Source organism: Rhopalosiphum padi, chromosome 1 (assembly GCF_020882245.1).
Source record: "Rhopalosiphum padi isolate XX-2018 chromosome 1, ASM2088224v1, whole genome shotgun sequence".
NCBI classification, from domain to species: Eukaryota; Metazoa; Arthropoda; class Insecta; order Hemiptera; family Aphididae; genus Rhopalosiphum; species Rhopalosiphum padi.
In genome coordinates this window covers 48,437,078-48,458,173 of record NC_083597.1, presented here as the reverse complement: position 1 = coordinate 48,458,173, position 21,096 = coordinate 48,437,078, and the positions used below count along the sequence as shown (strand labels likewise).

Genomic DNA, 21,096 nt, shown 5'->3' with positions numbered 1-21,096 from the left:
ATCGTCCATAGTATTAGTGCATTACCAATACACTAATACAAACTTATTAAAATTATTTTTATAAACGCAAAATTACACTTTTAACAATATTTTTAGCTCAAAATTAGCTGGGGGTGCTAAGCACCTAAGCACCCTCGGGCACCTGCATGGACTGCATGTGCAACAATGGCGATGTTATTATTTTAAAACATATACTTTTGAATTTTATACAAAATTTATATAGTATATACATGTGTAGGTAGGTTGTATCTCAATAATTTAATGTAGGTAATGTATAGCCGTATAGGTAATCCATGATTATTATGAACAAATTTTGAAATTTTGCCCCCTCCCCCAACTAAAATTCCTAGCTACGCCACTGTATACGTTTATAAAAATATTGTGAATATACATTTATTTTTATTTTTAATGAGTAAATTAACAACTTATTAAGAAATTATTAATTCAATTTTCAAGGATTTTGACCCATTTATCAATTTTTGATATTAAAAAACACTAATAAAGCACGCAAATATAATTGTCTATAAAGAGCTCAAAATGAATTACAATTTTTTGAAAATTAGACTATTTATAGAAAAAATGATAATACCTATAAATACTTAGTACACATTTTAAATTTTAAGGCTATTCGTTTTTGAATTTTAAGAAAATAAAAAATCACTTTTGTTGAAAACTGGTTAGCGTAAAAGATTAATAACATAATGATTTTAGAGGAATTGTAGCCTATGGTTAATAAAATCCAAATGTGTACAATCGCATATTCACATCCAAACATTTGTAATTTATTATAATTTATAAGAAACAAATACCTACATAACCAATGCGTCAGTAAATTAGTAAAATATGAAGTTTCAAAATAAAATCATTAATAAAATACCTACACAATAATAAAAATATGTGTAAATTCAATGTTTTAAGTAAAGTAATAGATACATACAATATTTCTGGCAATATTAAACTTGACCCGCTTTTGTTAGTGTCTTTGTGAAATAAAAACTAATATAATAACTACCTACTTGGAGTCTTTTTCTAACAAATCAAAGAATATTTTTTTTCAAAATTATTTTATTGTAATACTTTATAAAACGTTTATATTTCTCGTTTCTTGATATAAATAATTATTTAATTGGTATTTAATAAAAAAACGTATGCAAGGTCACTATAAGATAAGAATAACAGTGTTAGGTAATTTTCCACACCACCTTTATATTATTAAACGACGTACAATAACATTGTCCGGATTGTTTAATAACTTTATGAGGTATTACACGAGGCGCGTTTTTTTATTGTGGTGTCCCCAGTAGGCCTAATCCACATCCTAAGCGAGAACGCATCATATGCAGGGGCGTATTTAGGTAGGGGCTTAGGGTCCAGTTGTCCAGAACGGCAAATTTTTAAAGATTTAGAGGGGCTGCAAATTTTTATTTCGTACTTTATGAGTACTGGCGCAGTGACGTCAATCATTAATAATTTTCACAACAAATGTGTGCCATAGAGGTATAAAATACTATACTATTTATATAACATGGTATTCTATGGTATTAACAGTTTGACCACTATTGCGCGGCGTAGAAGTTTTTTAATTTTTTTTTAATGGGGGGAGGCGGCAAAATATGTGTTGCCCTTATCCTAAAATTCCTAAATACGCAACTGATCATATGAATGCATTCAAATAATAAAAAAAAAATATACAATAACTTAAATTATGTGGATATTAATAATACTATATAATATAAAACGGGTAATGTGTATAATATATGTGTGTTGCCGGCCGGCGTAGTCAATGTGTTGGATGAGTGGATGAGAGATGAGCGCTAATGCGTAAAGGGGGGGACAACTAAATTAAGATGAGCTTCTTTTTGATGCTGCCAATCTTCCTCCGGGTTGAAACGAAGCCGAGTGCCGACACATTTCCCATCAGCTTTGTGACAAATTCTTCTTCACTAATAAATATTAAATAATTATATATAGTATACTGTACCGTCTGTACCTACTACGATTCTAAAAGTTATAATATAATACAAACAAATACTTTGGACAGTTGATTATCAGTTGAATTTCTTTTTGCTGCTGCCAATCTTCCTCCGGGTTGAAACGAAGCCGAGTGCTGACACATTTCCCATCAGCTTTGTGACAAATTCTTCTTCACTAATAAATATTAAATAACTATATATAGTATACTGTACCGTCTGTACCTACTACGATTCTAAAAATTATAATATAATACAAACAAATACTTTGGACAGTTGATTATCAGTTGAATTTCTTTTTGCTGCTGCCAATCTTCCTCCGGGTTGAAACGAAGCCGAGTGCTGACACATTTCCCATCAGCTTTGTGACAAATTCTTCTTCACTAATAAATATTAAATAATTATATATAGTATACTGTACCGTCTGTACCTACTACGATTCTAAAAATTATAATATAATACAAACAAATACTTTGGATAGTTGATTATCAGTTGAATTTCTTTTTGCTGCTGCCAATCTTCCTCCAGGTTGAAACGAAGCCGAGTGCCGACACATATCCCATCAGCTCAATGACAAATTCTCCGTCGGTGGGTAGTCCATGATCCAGCCAAATGTTCGGTTCCTATAAAACTTCAACTAATGTGCTGATTAAATGTAATTTAAATTTATAGTAAAATTTTAATGTTTAAGAAATCTATGTTGGTGTTCTTTTATTTTTGAATTTAAATTAATTTGAAATGTTTTATTCATAATTTATCAGTTAAAAATGTAAACAAGAACTAAAACGATTATAGTATATTGCAGTTTAACTTTCTGTTCGGTGGCCACCTTTTTAATTCCTCACTCTCTTTTATAAGAAAGTTAAACAGCACAATAACTATAAAAAATATAAATTTAAACATACACAAAGACAAACTAGCTTTGTGATAAGAAAAAAAATTGGTAATTTATCAACGTATTATTAAAATAAAAAGAACACCTAAAACCGTAGTACAGTATATTATCTGAAAATAAACCATAAAAATTAAATATAATTTAAGTAAATATTCATAATATACTGTACTACTGTTCAAAAAATTATAGTATTAATCAAACACAGCCTTGCGACACTTATTTTTGTTATTCAGATGAGCTTCTTAATGATACTGCCAATCGTCCTCCGTGTTGACATTATACAAGGATATAGCGTAATTATTTCAGTTATTTTGTTTTTCCGATATTGTGGCAAGATCTGAAATTTTTTGTTTTATTTTACTATTTACCACCCAAAGTTTCAAATTGATCCATATTTGCTACGAGAATTCATGACAAACAAAAAATAAACTACATAATTGTAAAATAATTATACATTTTTCGCTACGTCCACGTCCAGGATCTAAGGTGTACTATTCTACTACTATTCTAATATAATATAATCGCGAATAATACGAATAATACATGGTTGTTATTTTTTTTTACTAATGAGTAAAATAAGTAGGCATTGTGTACTATTTTTTCATTGGACCCTGGAGAATAAAATATGCGACTACATCAACTACATCATCCGACTAGCGCGGATTGTTCATATAAATTAATATATTTTATTTTAAGTTTAAAATGTAAATTTAATCCTAATAAAGACTATTATAGAATTGTTAATCGTCTTCGACGAATGTCGTCGACTGTCGTATGCCACAGATGACGAATATTATAATATGATAAATCTATGGTTTTTTTTTTTATAGAACTCTTTGTGATATTATACGATCTATTTTTCTATTTTAGCTGTTTATTGACATATTAACGTAAAATTGAAACATATAAACTATATACCAAATCTTTATAGATATTGTAAAGTATTAATATTTTATTCAAATGAAGATGATTACAAATTATTTAATTTAATTTATAAAAATAGTGAACTAAACAAAAATAATTATATTATTATATATATTTAAAAAAAAGAATTATGATTAATATCGTTATGTTTCTGAGTTATTATTTCTGCATTCTTTTGGTTTTAATCACGCAGTGCTTTAACTTAATCTTACATATTCTTACATGTAAACTTACATATATATATATATCTGAAGACACCTATCATAATAGAAACAAATTCATACATTTCCTTTATTATGGTTTCATGTAACAGATAGTACCTAGTCAATGCTTTGAGAAATTCAATTTTCAGTACCATTTTACAAAATAATCAAAAATTACATTAAATTAAAGATAAAGAAGTAATTATTACAGTGTTGCTTTATACATTAGTGATTAAGTTTATTACTGTAATTAGTGTGTGAAATTTGAATTTGAAAGAGACAGTCAGTCAACTTTCATTAATAAGTATAATTTTGAGGTATTATGACTGATAACATTATATGTTGATTGATATTGCTAAGTATTTTATTTTTTTTTTTGTGTAAAGTTTGACAAGCTACATTTTTTCCAAAAACATTGCATTTATCATAATTATTATTATAATATTGTATAAATAATACATATAATTTATACCGTATTATATTCATGTTATATATACTTTTGAGTCAATAGGTACAACCCTTTCGTAAAATAATTTAAATAATATCTTAAGATTAATCTACGTATGTCAAAAATGTCATTGTATACGTATAGTATAACATGTACAAAAAACTTTTATGTCCCTACAAATAATGTTTTAAATAATAACAAAATATATAATATCGTAAATATACATCATTTCAAAATATTTTGAAAAAATACTATTTGTAAGAAATACTCTCATAAGAATTTAATTAAAGTTTTAAGTATCTAAGATTATTCGTTTTTGAACTATAACAAAATATAAAAATTATTTGAGAAAAAATATTTATTTTTAGGGTGGGTGTATAATAAACATTTAATAAGTTATAGGTATAAGACTGAAAACTTCAAATAGTCATAAAAAATAATGTGACTTTCCAGTAAACATATTATTTTTGTTTTAGATTAAAAAGGACTAATGAGAATTCTAATATAATATTTTTAAATTGTAGATATAAAAAGAAAATATTTATATGAATATCTAAAGAAAAAATTAATTTTAACATTTTATAGATTTAACCAAATACAATCAAAATTTTAATTTTAAACGTTTATAAAATATACCGTGACTATACATTTTTTATTACAGTAAATTAGTGAACGATTGATGAAGAAGCCTGTATTAAATTTTAAATCATATTTGCATATCTATAATTTTTTTCGGCTTAATAAAAAAAAAAAAAATTTATTGTTTTAAATAATGAAAATGCTTTTAAAATTATACAATTTACCTATAGAGAAATCATAATGTAGATAATTGGTAAATTTTTCAAAATTCTATAATTATTATTTTTTAATTAAAATTAAATTAATAAATTAATTTTGTCGATATTATGCAAGTACCTATATAGCGTTATAATACATTTGTTTTTTTGTGTTTTCAGTATTATGACAAGATACGAAATTTATTATTTTATTTTACTATTAACCACCCTGCAAAGTACTAAATAGATCATATTCGCTACAATAATTTATGATAGAAAAGAAACTACACAATTGTCAAATAAATATACATTCATTGCTATGTCCAGGATCCAAGGTATACTTGACGACTTAATTTTATTCTTGCCTATTTTATACATTGGACCAGTGGTCAACCTTTTTGGACTCTCGGTCCACATTCACAAATTAAAAACTGTTTGCGGGCAAGAACAGAATAAAAGTTTAATATACTTAAATTATTTACTATGCAAAAAAATATTGTTTAGAACTTTAAATTAAAAAAAAAATTCGTTGTTTTAGAATTTAAAGCGGGCCGTAGACAATAGCTCACTGCAGGTTGCCGGCCATTGCATTGGACGATTGGAAATAAAATATAAGTCTGTCATCCAAGTATAGCAGCTTGTACACGTCAATAAATATTTATTTTAAGTATAAAAGATAAATTTAATATTCCATAATTATGGGAAAATTAACTTACGTAAGTATTCTTCGACGCTGTTCGGCTGTACCACATTTACAGTTCAAACGCGTGCACCATCACCGCCGAAGAAACAGCTAGCTCTTATTTCTTCATTCGTCGCGCTTCAGAATGAAATTATTAAAATACTCTATAAAAATGAGAGCACTTGTTATACACTAAAGGCTGTTGTTTAAAGACTGTTCAATAAAACTATGAGAATTATTAACAGTGTTACACGAATGACGACGATTGTCGATTGCCACGGATGGTAAATATTGTAATAATGTGATAGATCATATGTTTTTTTTTATAAAACTCTATGTGATATTATAGTATTTATTTTTATACCTCAGCTGTCTTGCATACGAAACTTTTAGTATTTAATTAATTTCATACGTAAAACCATAAAAATTGTATATCCTGAATTTTTTTTTTAATTATAATTTTATTATTTCAATAGTTTTTTGATAAAATTTTTCACCAAAAAATAAAACCATATAAATATGGTAATATTTCCAGATTTTTTGTTTTTCCGATATTATGGCAAGATCTGAATTTATTTTATTTTAATATTTACCAACCAAAGTACCAAATAGATCATATTTGCTACAAGAATTCATGGCAGACAGAAAATAAACTACGTAATTGTAAAATCATTAAACATTTTTCGCTACATATCCAGGATCTAAATTCTAAGGGGTAAATATTGTTTAGAACTTTGAAATAATAAAATATTAAAAAAAAGATTTCTAATAATAAATAATATGCTCAGATAATTTGCGATATAATATATATATACATAATAAATGCATCTATTTATGGTATTATGCTATTGATATTTTATACAGTCAAAATATTTTGAAAATTATAATATGTATAAGAAATGCAAACATTAACATTTGGTAAAATGTTCAAATAACTACAGTTATTCGTTTTTAAATTACTACAAAAAAACCAAAATCGGTCGAGCAGAAATAGTTATCACAGAAATATGAAATAAATATCTAATAATGCCATCAAAAATTCAAAATTCAGACAATTATATAATATTAATGTGTCTTTTCGGAAAACATTTTATTTTTGTTAGGTATAAAAAAAACTTATATTAGTCGAGTACTCGGCCGGTTTAAAATGAAAAATGCTATTTATACAATTAACATAAATATAAATTATTATTCTATAAAATGGATCTGGTAATATGACGATTAATGATTATATATTTTCGGTCTCGCGTATTTTATGCATTGCGCGTTGGGGAATAAAATATGCATACGTATACGTCACCCGGCGTGAATAGTAGAATAAAATATGTGCTTTCGTCGATTACATCGTCCGGGTAGCCAATTGTTCATATAAATGAATATATTTTATTTTAAGTTTAAAATGTAAATTTAATCCTAATAAAGAATAAGAAAAAAACTTACGTAATCATCGACTGTTCCCGGGAAACCGAGTTGTGTCAATCTTCAGTCTATACGGAGTGGTGCACCGCTGCCGAAGAAACTGCAAATTTTCTTCATATGGATCTTCATCGCGATTCTAAATGAGAGTATAAAGATATTTTATGAAAATAAACTGCGCGAAATGAAAATGAGAATACGTGTCATGTACTGAAGACTGTTATTTTACGACTGTTCATTAAGACTATTATAGAATTGTTAATCGTCTCCGACGAATGTCGTCGATTGTCGTATGCCACGGATGACGAATATTATAATATGATACATTTATATAGAACTCTTTGTGATAACATACGATCTATTTTTCTATTTTAGCTGTTTGACATACGTAAAATTGAAACATATAAACTAGACCAAATCTTTATAGATATTGCAAAGTATTAATATTTTATTCTAATGAAGATGATTACAAATTATTTAATTTAATCTATGAAAATAGTGAACTAAATAAAAATAATTATATTATTATATATATATTTTAAAAAAAAGAATTATGATTAATATCGTTATGTTTCTAAGTTATTATTTCTGCATTATTTTGCTTCTAATCACGCGCAGTGTTTTAACTTAATCTTACATACCTATTACATTAGATGCAATTATCTCTGTCTGTAGACATTTTGTCTGAAGACACCTATCATAATAGAAAAAAATTCATACATTTCGTTTATTGTGGTTTCTTGTAACAAATAGTACCTAGTCACTAGTCAATGCTTTGGGGAATCAATTTACTTTTTAAACTTTAAATAAAATATATTCATTTTTATGAAAAATCCGCTACTCGGATGATGTAATCAATGTAGACGCATATTTTATTAATTTATATATCAATTATATAATAATGAACTTCAAACAGTCATAATATAAGTTTCCAGTGAGCATTTTATTTTTGTTTTTGCATTAAAAAAACTCATGAAAAGTCCTATAGAACATTTTTAAATTGTAGATATAAAAATAAAATAATTATTATCTGAATACTAATGAAAAAAATAATTTGAACATTTAAAAAATTCAGGAACACTGTATTAAATTTTAAATCATATTTGCTATAAATAATTTTTATCGGTTTAAAAAAAAAAAAAAAAATTAATTATTTAAAATTGTTAAAATGTTTTTATAAATATACAATGCATAGAAAATCTTAATGTAGACAGTTGGTAAAATTTTCAACATTCTATGATTATCATTTTTGAATTAAAACTTAGTAAATGAATTAATTTTGTCGAAATTATACAAGTATAAAGGTAGTGTAATGATTCCAGTTTTTCAATATTATGACAACATCTGAACTTTTTTATTTTATTTTACTATTAACCACCCAAAGTACTAAATATATGATATTTGCTACAAGAATTCATAACAGATAGAAAAAAAACTAAATAATTTTAAAATCAATAAACATTCATTGCTACGTCCAGGATCCAAGGTATAATTGACGAATTTATTTTAGTCTTGGCTATTTTTTAATTTTAACCTTTTAGAAATCTCATGCCATATTCACAAATTAAAAACGTTTTGCAGACCAAACAAAAATAAAAATTTTATATTCTTAAATTATTTACTATGAAAAAAAATAATATCTAGAACTTTAAAATAATAAAATATTAAAAAAAAGATTTCATCATTTAAGAATTTAAAACGGGTCGTATATAATAACTCGCCGGTTGTCGACCAACTGCATTGAACGATCGAAAATAAAATATAGGTCGAAGTAATCGGGGTGGCAGCTTGTACATGTCAATAAATATTTATTTAAAGTATAAAAATTAAATTTATTACTACCCTAAAATTATAGGAAAATTAACCTACGCAATTATCCTTTGACGCTTTTCGACGAAATCAAGCTGTGCCATATAAAAGTTTAAACGTGCACCGTCATAGAAGAAACAGCTAGTTTATTTCTTCATTTGTCTTCTTTATACGCTTCGGAATGAAATCATTGAAATTTTTTATGAAAATGAGAGTACTTGTCATGTACTGAAGGCTGTTGTTTGACGACTGTTCAATAAAATTATTAGAATTGTTAATCGTCTCCTACAAATGACGACGATTGTCGTTTGCCACGGATGATAAATATTATAATAATGTTGTTTTTTATAGAACTCTTTGTGATTTTATAGGATTTATTATTATATTTCAGCTGTCTTGCATACGAAACTTTTGATATCTAATTATTTCGTACGTAAAATCATAGACCTGATAATAATTATTATAATATTTATTTTTAGGTCTATGCGTAAAATCATAATAATTGTAAATTATCCTGAATTATTTTTTTTTTAATTATAATTTTATAACGGTTATTAACGGTTTTATATGGTTTGGCTGAACTAAATTATTAATAATTTTAAAAATATTTAAAAGTTTAATCATTAGACTGATATTACATACTAAATAGTTAATAGATTATGATCTATTACATATAATAAAAAAGGACTTACAAAATTAATAAAATTAATTTCTAAATACAAGCAATTATTCACATTCAACTCGTTATACACATATTTAGTCACATATCATTTCCGTTTCGGTACCGTCCTGTTTAGGAATAATACATACTCATACTATTTTCACTGATTTTAAAATTAATCGATAAGTTCTAATTAATATGCTCAGATAATTTGCGATATTAATATTTATATATATAATAAATGCATCTATTTATGGTATTATGCTATATTTATTTTATCCTATAAGTGTATAGTCAAAATATTTCGAAAATTATAATATTTATATGAAATGCAAACATTAACATTTGTTAAAATTATCAAATACCTATTGTAATATGTTTTTTATAGTACTACAAAAAACAAAATTCGGTTGAGGAGAAATAGTTATCACTGAAATATGAAATGAATATCTAATAATGTCATCAAAATTCAAAATTCAGATAATTATAAAATATTAATGTGTCTTTTCGGAAATCTTTGTTAGCCGTTAGGGATAAAAAAAAACTTATATTAGTCGGGTACTCGGCTGGTTAAAAATGAAAAATGCTATTTATACAATTAATATAAATATAAATTATTATATAAAATGGGTCTGGTAATATACTAATATAGTAATATGACGATTATGTATTTTCGGTCTCACGTATTTTATACATCGCGCGTTCGGGAATAAAATATGCATACGTATACGTCACCCGGCGGGTAGCAGATGGTCCGGTGCAATAAGTATGTATTTATTTTATGTCTAAAAAAGTAAATTAAAGCTCCAAAAGTATATAAAATCAAACTCACGTAAACGTCGATTTTTTTTTTTGTGAAACTTAGTTGTGTCATATTTAATGTCCACTGTTCAGTAACCACATCGCCGATCCAGGAACATCTTTCCTCGTCCGTCTTTACCGCGTATCGAATTGAAGATATTGATATATTTCATAAAAATAAGCTGAACAGAACGGCATATGCGTGTAAAATATTATATAATATATTAAAGTACGGTTTAACGATTTGTACGTCTATTTTTTTACTCCGTTAAAATGATTACAACCGTCAATCGTCTCCGACGAATAGCGAAGATTGATGATTGCCATAGATGATAGATTAATATGATAGATATCCATATCCACAGATTATAAACTATAATATTATTATTAGCCAGACATTTAAATTTATTCGGGAGTCTGCGTTCGAGAGACTCAATTGTGTACTTATACACATTTTTATATGCACGACAAGGCTGTGAGCGGGGTATATTGTATAGATGTTGTTCAGTACCTAGGTACATTGAGACTAGACTCATTTCAAAGTTTCTGCCATTGGGATCGCATAAGTTAGTAATTAGTTGTTGTTATCGATATTTTTCGCCCGTATAATAATTGAATGACACCCGTCTTCTCATTATTAATGTAAATATATAATACAAAATATTATAATATTATCTATAATCAATATTAATATTGAAAACCATCATAATTATTTTCAAAATAGATAAAAATATTCCATTCGAACGTAACTAACTAAACATTTTTTAGTAGCGGTGTGTCTAACACCAGTATTTTTCCCCCATATCATGAAATATAGATCGAATTTAAAAATAATTTTATTTATGAGGACAATTATTTTAAAAACTTTTAACCTAAAATCCAAATTAACGTTTTTCACTTAGTCGTTTTTTCCCGTGTCGTTTTTTACCGATTTCCAATGATAAATCATTAAATTCAAATTTGGTATTTAATATAAATACTTTATACAAGATTCTAAGATAACAGTGTTGTGTAATTCTCCTCGCCGCCATTATTGTTAAACGACAAACAATAACATCGCTCGTATTGTTTATGAGGTGTTTATTCGTATTACACGAGGCGCATTTTTTTTTATTATGATGTCCCCAGTAGGCCTAATTTTCACATGGTACGCGAGAACGAACGAACGTTGATCGACTGTAAATAATTTATATATCTGTTACGCCGAATTCATGAAATTGCCGATTTCATGAATTAGGCAGACTTTTTTCTGCTGATTGCATGAATTCGGTAACATATTATTATGACATAATTACCAATAGTGGATTATAAATAAGCAATAATTGCACGCGTGCTGATCGGCATTACCACGCCGTAATCTTTATTACCTATGATGATAGATGCTATGATACGTACAAGCATTTTATCTTGGTCATTGAGGTCTTTTTATTGCACGTACATGTCCTAAATCATGGAAAAAATAAAAACTTAGGGTGGGGCTGGAGACACATTTCCCCAGACCCACCAATATCATTGAAATCATATTTTCAAATTTTTCTTGAACCATCATTTAGCAGCCAATGAGCAACGTTTGTTAGGTGGTAACTGGTATCAATATTTTTTGGTTAAAATAGGATATTATTTATGGAAATTATTATTTTCTATTTATTTGTAATTTTTTAATCAATAAAGAATATTATTTTTTATGAATATAAACTAATAATATTACATTTAACATTCAATAACCTAACAAGATTTGTTAACTTAACTTTTTTAACTTTTTTTTAACGTTTAAACTATTTTTTATATACATATAATATTTATTATTACAATTTGATTTTATTATATTTTTGGCGTTTTATACATTTATTTAAATTAAATTATGTTTTATAATTTTTTAAGGAGGGTCTTGCCGATTTCACGCAATCGGCAGTATTATGCTTTTTAAGTTGCCGATTTCACGTATTCGGTGACAACGTTGCTGATTTCATGAAATCGGCAATTTCATAAATTCGGCGTAACATATCTATATGGACAGATTAATAACCACACTTTCTCGTACCTATATGGCTATATAAAATGCGTCTTAAACAACAATATAAGTAATACATGAATACACTTTCGGTTATATAAATTGGGTTAAGGATCGGCAGTAGCGATAGGCACCTTTCGTAGTAGTCCAATCTATAGCATATAATATAATACAGCTGGCAAACCCATACCCAAAATTAAAATAAAAGACCTATCATTTAAATACATGGCTAAATGCACGTAGCCAGGGGGAGGTCTGGGTGGGCCGGGCCCACCTTAAATTTACTATGGCCTAGGGCCGCCCCCCCCCCCCCAAAAAAAATTCAAAATATAATTATTTTTATCAATTATCAAAAACGTGATTGTGCACATTAAAATAAATCTATTGTGATTACTGATTATTACTAGATAATACAATTATTATTATACGAGAATAACGTTTCTGAAAAATATAAATAATAGGGTGTTGATAAACATAAGGTGAAATGGGGTAACTGCGACGCAATTTTAAATAGTTCGACTTCAACTGTCAATTTCTTGTGAAATAATTAACTTAAAAATATGATGATTATTGCAATGTATTGATATAGGAGTGTTACATCTAAATCCACTGTCAAAATTGTGAAAAATATTCCTTAAAAAACGTTTACGATTAAAAATGTAAAAAAAAAATGAATGTCGCACTTGTACCTTGGCACGGGGTAAGTGCAAAATCGGCTCTTTAAAAATACTAATACCACTGATATTTAAACGTGAGGCAAGTGACTAAAACAGTAAAACTTAATAATTGTAGCTACTAATTTAATACTATGTTTTCAAAGCTGTATTTATCCAAATTCCAAATAGCTTAAAAGTTACAGCTATTTCAAATTTCAAGTTTTTTGTTACATATTTGGAGCATACTACAAATTAATTAAAACATCTCCTTACTTATATTTATTCATTTTACTTCACTCTCTTATTAGATATTTTTAATTTTTAATTTTTTTGATAAAACTAAAAATATTTCAAAATACTTTATTATATACGATATGAATATATGATATATATCGCGTTTACGCGTCAGAAACGACAGAAACGTATACTTTGGAAGTTTTGAATCTACTATAGTTCAGTCATTTTTATTTTAATAAACTCTGAATCTTACATGGGCCATAAACAATCAACTATAAATTTAATTTAATGGTCGATTTTACTGGTTTTAGTTTTTGTTATTTTTAGATATCGATAATCGTTGGTTTTGTTTTTTAATAAGGCACTATTTTTTTTTGTAATACTTTAATAGGTCCACTTGTTTAGAAAACATTTTTTTTTAATCAACTACTAACCGAAAGTAAATTATAAATTAATAAGATTCTTTATATGGCATACCGCCTAATGATGAGTGTGATGGAAAAGCCCCATACAAGTATTTTATTGGGAAAAATTATGGAAAATGATAAAAGGGCCAAAAATTATTGGCCCCCTTAGTACTTGCGAGGTACGATTGTATGAGTACGCAGTGGCGTCATTTGGACCGCGCAGGGTATACATTTACGTATTTAGAATCTAATATTGTAGTAATTTGGCCCACTTCATAAATTTATGGGCCTAAATAATTGCAGATAGTGGCTTGCACTTAAGTGGCCTGCTCTATACGCCATGCATATATTAAAAAAAATTGAAATGACGCCACTGCGAGTATGGGATACCAAAATGGATCAAATTGTTTTCGGGTTATGGTTTCTGCGTTCAAAACCGGGTAAAATTGTTTATGAGCTTCTCATCTAAAACCGGGTAAAATTTGCGAGTAGTGTGGGTAAGGTGCTGTCCCTGGGTAAGTGGGTTTCGGGTATGGAATAGGGTAACATTTTTTGCGGGTCACCTATTGTTACTCCTTGAATGATCTGAATTAATAATGGGACGGAATTAAAATATATTAATTATGAATTATAAGATTTTATATATAATGATAATATAGCTATTTTAAATTATTAATAACCAAACATATTCGATTATATAAATTTGCATTCATTGCAAGTTTTTGTGGTTGTGAAATATAATTTAAAGAGAAATAAGTAATTACGTTACATAAAAGATAATACCCTTGAACCCTTCCTCCAGTTACTATTATTAATTAAATTCAACACTATTCTAATTTTAAAACTCAAAATAAATATAAGTATTTATATATCATTGCAGGGGCGCAATTTCTATGAAAAAACTGAGGGTGCCGAAGCTCCTCTATCTTTTTTTTATAATGTTTTCCTGAAGTTATAGATACCTGTTACTATAAAAATCTAAATTAACATAAAACAATTTGTGGTGCTAATTTCAAAATTGAGGGTGCTAAGCACACTATATATATATAAAGATTTATGATTGTTCGTTTAAAATGTTAATACCTAGGTCTATGATTAATGCACATTTTTTGTAAAAAATAATGTATATCAAAAATTGTGTTGTCTGACCGAAACAGTAAAACGCAAGGGCCAGTATTACAATCATGGGTTATACTACGATCAGTGTAGGATGAACAATTAAAAATACTCAAAATCTTACGTGTATATGATCTAAGCTCAAAATAGTCATATTACTAAATCTCAATGAAAGATATCATGTTATCTAAAGCCGCGGTCGTGATAAAATTATTTTTGTAAGATAAGATAACAGAAATCCCCACGCGAATATGTTGATAATGAAGTAATGATAGCATTTACGATTGAACTTTAACATACTATATCATCGAGTTTAAAAAAGTTATTCCGTAGTTGTAAAAAGTGATTGTATCAATGATTTTGTTTTTAAAGTGATATCGGTCTTCCATTACGTTAGTTTTTTATAAATTAGGTTTACTTAAACATTAATATGGTTCAATTATGATCATGTACAAATTTTTATATTTCAATACTAATAATACTCAAGTTGTTTACAATTATCCACCCATCATTCAATATATTTTATCTTTTGTAATAGCAACTATAAAAACATAAGTGCTGGTTTCTTTCTAGTAAAACCGTGGCTTTATTACATGTGTCACGATGGATGTAATTTTTGATGAACCAGATGTGCATTGCAAACCGAATGCATTAGTTGGTAACTTTGGATGGTTCCTACAAGGCCTTTTGGCTACATTGGCATTCTTTTGTTTAATAAGTAAGATGTACTTTTAGTTACATTTGTGTTTTGTTGGAAAAATGACTATAGTTTACAATGAACATATTTGTTTTTCACATAATTTCAAATTTTTTACTTATGTTTACATAATACTTGGTTTTTACTATTTATAAATATGGCTTATATTAATGTTACATAATCAAGATTATTCTAAGCACTTAAAAGGTTTCACTGTATATCCATAACCGTATATCAATGTCATCTATAAATATTATAAATATATCGTATTTTAGTATAAATTGTAAATAGTTTGGTAAATAAAATATTTTAATTTTAAGTTTATGTTTGTAATCAGTAAAACGATTTTGTGAACCAAAATATGATCGACGACCGTGGAAAGTATGGTTTTTTGATACTTCCAAACAGGGAATGGGGTCCTTGCTTATGCATTCAGCAAATTTAGTTTTAGCAGGTCAAATCCAAGGTGATCCATGCACATGGTAAATATTTCTATTTATTTATATATTTTATAAATCATATTTGTATCTTTTATGTTCCTACTAAGTTAAAACTATGAAAAATAAAAAAAGCTTTTTGTAATTAAATTTAAGATACTAAAATTAATAATTTTATTTTTTAGGTATATGATTCATTTTTTAATGGATTCATCACTTGGTCTTTTATTGATATTTTTTGGTATACGATTTTCACAACATTTAGCAAGAGTAAAAAATTGGGAATCTTTTAACTTTGGAGAATATGGTATGAATTTAATAAGTTGCATTCATTGTGAAAATGCTTTTGCTTTACTTGATGTTTTATATATATTTTAGCCTAACCTTTTTCATTTTTTAGTATTACTAATTAGTAATTATTAATAGACAGGTAATTTAGATTACTATTATTATTGTTTTTGACACTTTCAGTTTTTTTTCGATTTTACCACTGTATGTACTCTTATATTATTATAATAAATTATTATATTTTATAAATAGGTACTAATAGTATTTAATACTATAATGATAATGGATTTTTCTGTTTTTCAGGAAAACCTGAATCAATTAGAATCTGGTTTATTCAATGTGGCTTATACTTGTCACTTTTATGTTGTGTTAAAATTATTATTACATTGTTGATTTCATTAGACATCTGGCGAGTTATCACAAAATTTATCATGTCACCATTTACTGACCCTAGAACGGAATTAACTATAGTTATGCTAATCATACCTTTATTTATAAATGTAAGTCAAACTATATTAATGTTTATTGTGATTTTATTATTATAAATACTTATATATTATGTGTATACAAATATAGGCACTTATGTTTTGGGTGACTGATGACATATTGATGCATAGAAGTCGTCATCGAGTTGGTTTATTGCGGCGTATAAAAATACAATACCATAAAGTTCAACAAAGTGGTAGACTAGAAGATTCAGCTATTTCTGATGATGAAGAATTGCTCAATCTAGATGAAACATCAACAATTCTACGATCTAGTGGAGTTCAGGGTTTTTAATGTGTTTCAAAATTTTTTATTTTAATTAATCATGCACTATGGTATATACTTAATTCCTCAATTTTAACCGACATTCCTTAAATGTATATCGCATATTATACATCTTATAAAAAAATATTTTGAATGTTATACAATTTTCAATTTATTGTTTGTTATTTTTATATTTATATATATAATTTTATAATATGAGTATTCTGTAATGTTTACCAATTTAAACATTTAAAATTACAAGCAATCATTAATTTATATAAAAATATTAAATTAATTTAAAATCATATAATTTGTATAGTAATTTAATGTTAATATACACAATTATATAGTTAAAACTTAAATTATATTCTTCATTTTCATCCATTACAATTATCTTTAAGTATTATTTATTTTAAAATGTTAATATAACAATTTCACTCAAAATAATTTGGTAAACAAAATAGCATACACATAGACAAAATATTACATGAGAGAATTAATAGATGTATATTTGTATTGAACTATGTCATTTTATGTGTATAATAATGTTTAAACGGTGATAGATATGACCATGTCAAGTAATGATTTCTAAATTCAACCAGTACAAATTACAAGCCAATTAAACAAAATAAATATATATCAATTGAATAAAATACTTTAGGTATCTCATAGAACTTTTATAAATTGTAAATTGTTTTAATCTTTTGTTGTGTATTTTAAGACAGATAATCGAAACAAATCATTTCAAATCCATTAATATTAAGCATTATTATTTTTTCAAACAAAATGTTTTTCATGTAATTTATTTAACCATAGAATTTAGTCCAAAAACCTTAATGACTGTGATACAAATTTTAATATGTAATATCAAAATGTTATAAATTTAATATATTATATTCTTGGCCATATCCTGTTTTAGGATTGTTAGTAATTTTTACTTGTAAATGTTGTACTTGGTAAAGACCTAATAAATTATGAAAAATATAATTTTAATATATACATATTTATAATTTTTACTTGGAGTTTATAAGTAATTTTATATTTATTTAAAATAATCGATATATAATACAATATCATCCATTGTTTATTATTTGTTAATTATATCATGTACCCTGTGTAAATTATTATAACCTTACTAGTTTAAAATAATATTTAACCTTGTTTCTATTTTATTTTTAAATTGAAATTCAACATTTGAAACATATTCACATTACATAAAATAGTATGTAACAATTTTTGATATTTATAAAATGACTTGTGTAGAAATTAGTAATTACGTACCATCTGTAAATAAGTATTTTGTGAATAGTATTAACATAATTTATTTCAAGCTATAGTTCATTCTCGATATTCAGGGGAATTAGTCCTCACATAATTGATCATAGTTTATAAAAATTCCACATGCCTACTCTTTTATAGTTATGTTTTTCCTTACTCAAGGCAGTGTCACCGGTCATTCGATTGAGAGACTAGTTTATGTCCGGAATCTTTAACAATAAGTTGGTAATCCATGACTGTAAATACTTAGGATAATAATGATGTGGTGATCTCCCTTTTCCTTCTACCTCACAGGTATACAACCACTTACATACCTAGCTACCATCCTACACTTGCAAATGTCTGGTAAGTAGTTGTAGGTACTGATTTCCTTGATCTCCACCAACATCCAATACTGGGGAAGGTCTTTAGTCATCTCTTACAACAAGCTGAGATTGCTCTAAGTCTATACTTTATTCTATCCCTAGTTCTAGATGGGACAAAGCAACGCTTTAAAAATCAAATCAAGCAATATAAAACTTATTCTGGTGCTGATATTAATAGTGATTACAACTTAATTATGATGGAAATACAGCTAAATTCAAAACAAAAATAGGAAAGTGAAATTGCTAAAAATGGAATTTTGAGATGCTGAAAAAAAAAGATGAGAAAAGAATAGAATATTTAGAGACAAATACAAAAAAAAAAAAATTCACAATGTAAAAATCGATAACAGTCAGAAAATGGAAAATAAATGTGATAATATTAAAAAAATTGTAATGAGCCAGGCAGAGAAAATAATAGGAACCCAAAAATCCTTGAATAATAGACAAGATAATTGAACTAACAAATGAAAGAAAATTGGTGTTAGGCATGTATACAAAATACAAATATTAAATTGTTCCAACTTTCCAAGTAAAATTAAAACTAATGTACAATCATTTGGATTAAAAATGTTTTTTTTCTTATTCAAATTATTTTCCTGTTACTAAGCTGCCATTGAATCTTTTGTAGAACTTTTGAAGCGGGATTTAACTAAGTTCTTAAATATCATTAAACAATTGCATACAAAGTTATAAAAAAAAAATTAATAATGTTAATAGGTATGATATAGAAATAAAAATAAAATCATTCCAAATACTTTTCTGTGAATATAAATGATGTCAACAATAATTTATAAATATAAGTCAGTATACTTCAAAATTATGAAATTTAAAAAAATTATTTTTGGGAAACATCTAGTTTATCTCAATATTTAGTTGTCTTCCCTTATCTACATTTAAGAGATCAGATATTTTCTTGAATTGTGAAAAGGAGGAAAAATACACTTCACATCTCAACAGTGAACATTTACACAATATATATAGCAAATCTCAAACATAAGTTTGCAAGTTAATATTGAAAATTATATATGCCGGTACTGGGATATCTCTCAAAATGTTTTGTTTACTATTATCTAAACTTTAAATGCTTTTAAGTTATAACTAATACAATACCAATCAAAAGTTTGATTTTTATGAATCAAAATACTTCAAACAATATTGTTTCATAATATTAAATTAAAAATCTATGTTGTCATTTAAATGAGTTAAATACTTAAAATTCATAAAAATAAATATTTTCAAAAACCTTATTGTTTACTTCAATTATAAAATAAAATTACTTATTGTATTGATTGTTATTTATTTTTTCTTATGAAATATAAAAAATGTTATCGCCAAAACAAATTATGTACCTACCTATCAATTATTGATATAAGAGCCAACTACTTTTTAGAGGATTGGATCTATAAAAAATTTGTTTTTAAAGTATATTATTCAATAAAATTGTCTTGAATATAATTATATTAGCTGATACCACACAGCGTTGCATATGACAAATTAAATAATTCCAGTGGATTTCCTCTGTTAAATAAAAACTACATAAATTTGTAATAGTCATTTGAATGGTTCTTACCAAATATAAAATACAGATTCTAAAATTATAAACAATTATAGCGAGTAAAGATTATTACATGGTATGTACTAAAAAAAAAATCTACCAAAAAATAATGTTTTCACCTTTTAACCAACTTAGGAGATGAATTTTGGAAAATCCTTTCATAGTGGATCTTTACATCATAAAACAAAACTACTGATGAACTTTAACACTCTTAATGTCAGCACTTCCAGCTAGGGGATAACATAGGCGGAGCCAGAAGTGTTGTTCAGCATATGCAGAATCTAAATCGACCCACCACAATAAGGGGAGTGGATTAGGGAGGAGGGTAATCCATAAAATCGCAAAAATGTTTTAAATAGTCACTTTATATTTAAAAATAATTAAGATTGGAGTATGTAATAAAGATATAACATTACTTATGTCATGACTAATAATAAAAAAAAAAAAATTAAAAATATATATTTATAATATTGACTTAAATAAACTACTCAAAAATATTATAATGACATTCGTCTATTAAAATCTACCGCTATTTTAAAATCGTCTATAACAGCATCAGCATCAACATTTACTGCCATTTCCTGTTCTACTGTCAATACCATCAAAGCATTCAATCTCTCTTGCTTCATGGTAGATCTTAATTTGGATTTGACTAGGGTTAATTTAGAGAAAGACCTCTCACAAGTACAACTTGTTACTGGGATCACTACAAAC

General features: G+C 26.5%; 1 protein-coding gene and 1 long non-coding RNA gene across 3 annotated transcripts; one reads left to right on the top strand and one right to left on the bottom strand.

Annotated features, from left to right (window-relative positions):
• Positions 1 to 1,242: 1,242 nt before the first annotated feature.
• Positions 1,243 to 3,196, bottom strand: LOC132916967 (uncharacterized). The gene is made up of 4 exons (XR_009660226.1): positions 2,443 to 3,196; positions 2,238 to 2,353; positions 2,033 to 2,148; positions 1,243 to 1,943 (listed from the first exon to the last, which is right to left on the bottom strand). It is a non-coding gene; the product is annotated as an uncharacterized LOC132916967 (long non-coding RNA).
• A 12,120-nt stretch (positions 3,197 to 15,316) lies between these two features.
• On the top strand, positions 15,317 to 18,200 carry LOC132917530 (store-operated calcium entry regulator STIMATE-like). 2 transcript variants are annotated; one of them, XM_060978312.1, is made up of 5 exons: positions 15,317 to 15,730; positions 16,030 to 16,191; positions 16,332 to 16,453; positions 16,738 to 16,934; positions 17,011 to 18,200. In XM_060978312.1, the coding sequence occupies exons 2-5, from the start codon at positions 16,121 to 16,123 to the stop codon at positions 17,212 to 17,214; spliced, it is 594 nt and encodes a 197-aa protein (XP_060834295.1). In that variant the 5' UTR covers positions 15,317 to 15,730; positions 16,030 to 16,120; the 3' UTR covers positions 17,215 to 18,200. The 2 variants fall into 2 exon arrangements, with proteins under 2 accessions (XP_060834295.1, XP_060834294.1); XM_060978311.1 differs by having other exon boundaries at positions 15,318 to 15,730; positions 16,047 to 16,191.
• The last annotated feature ends 2,896 nt before the right edge of the window (positions 18,201 to 21,096 follow it).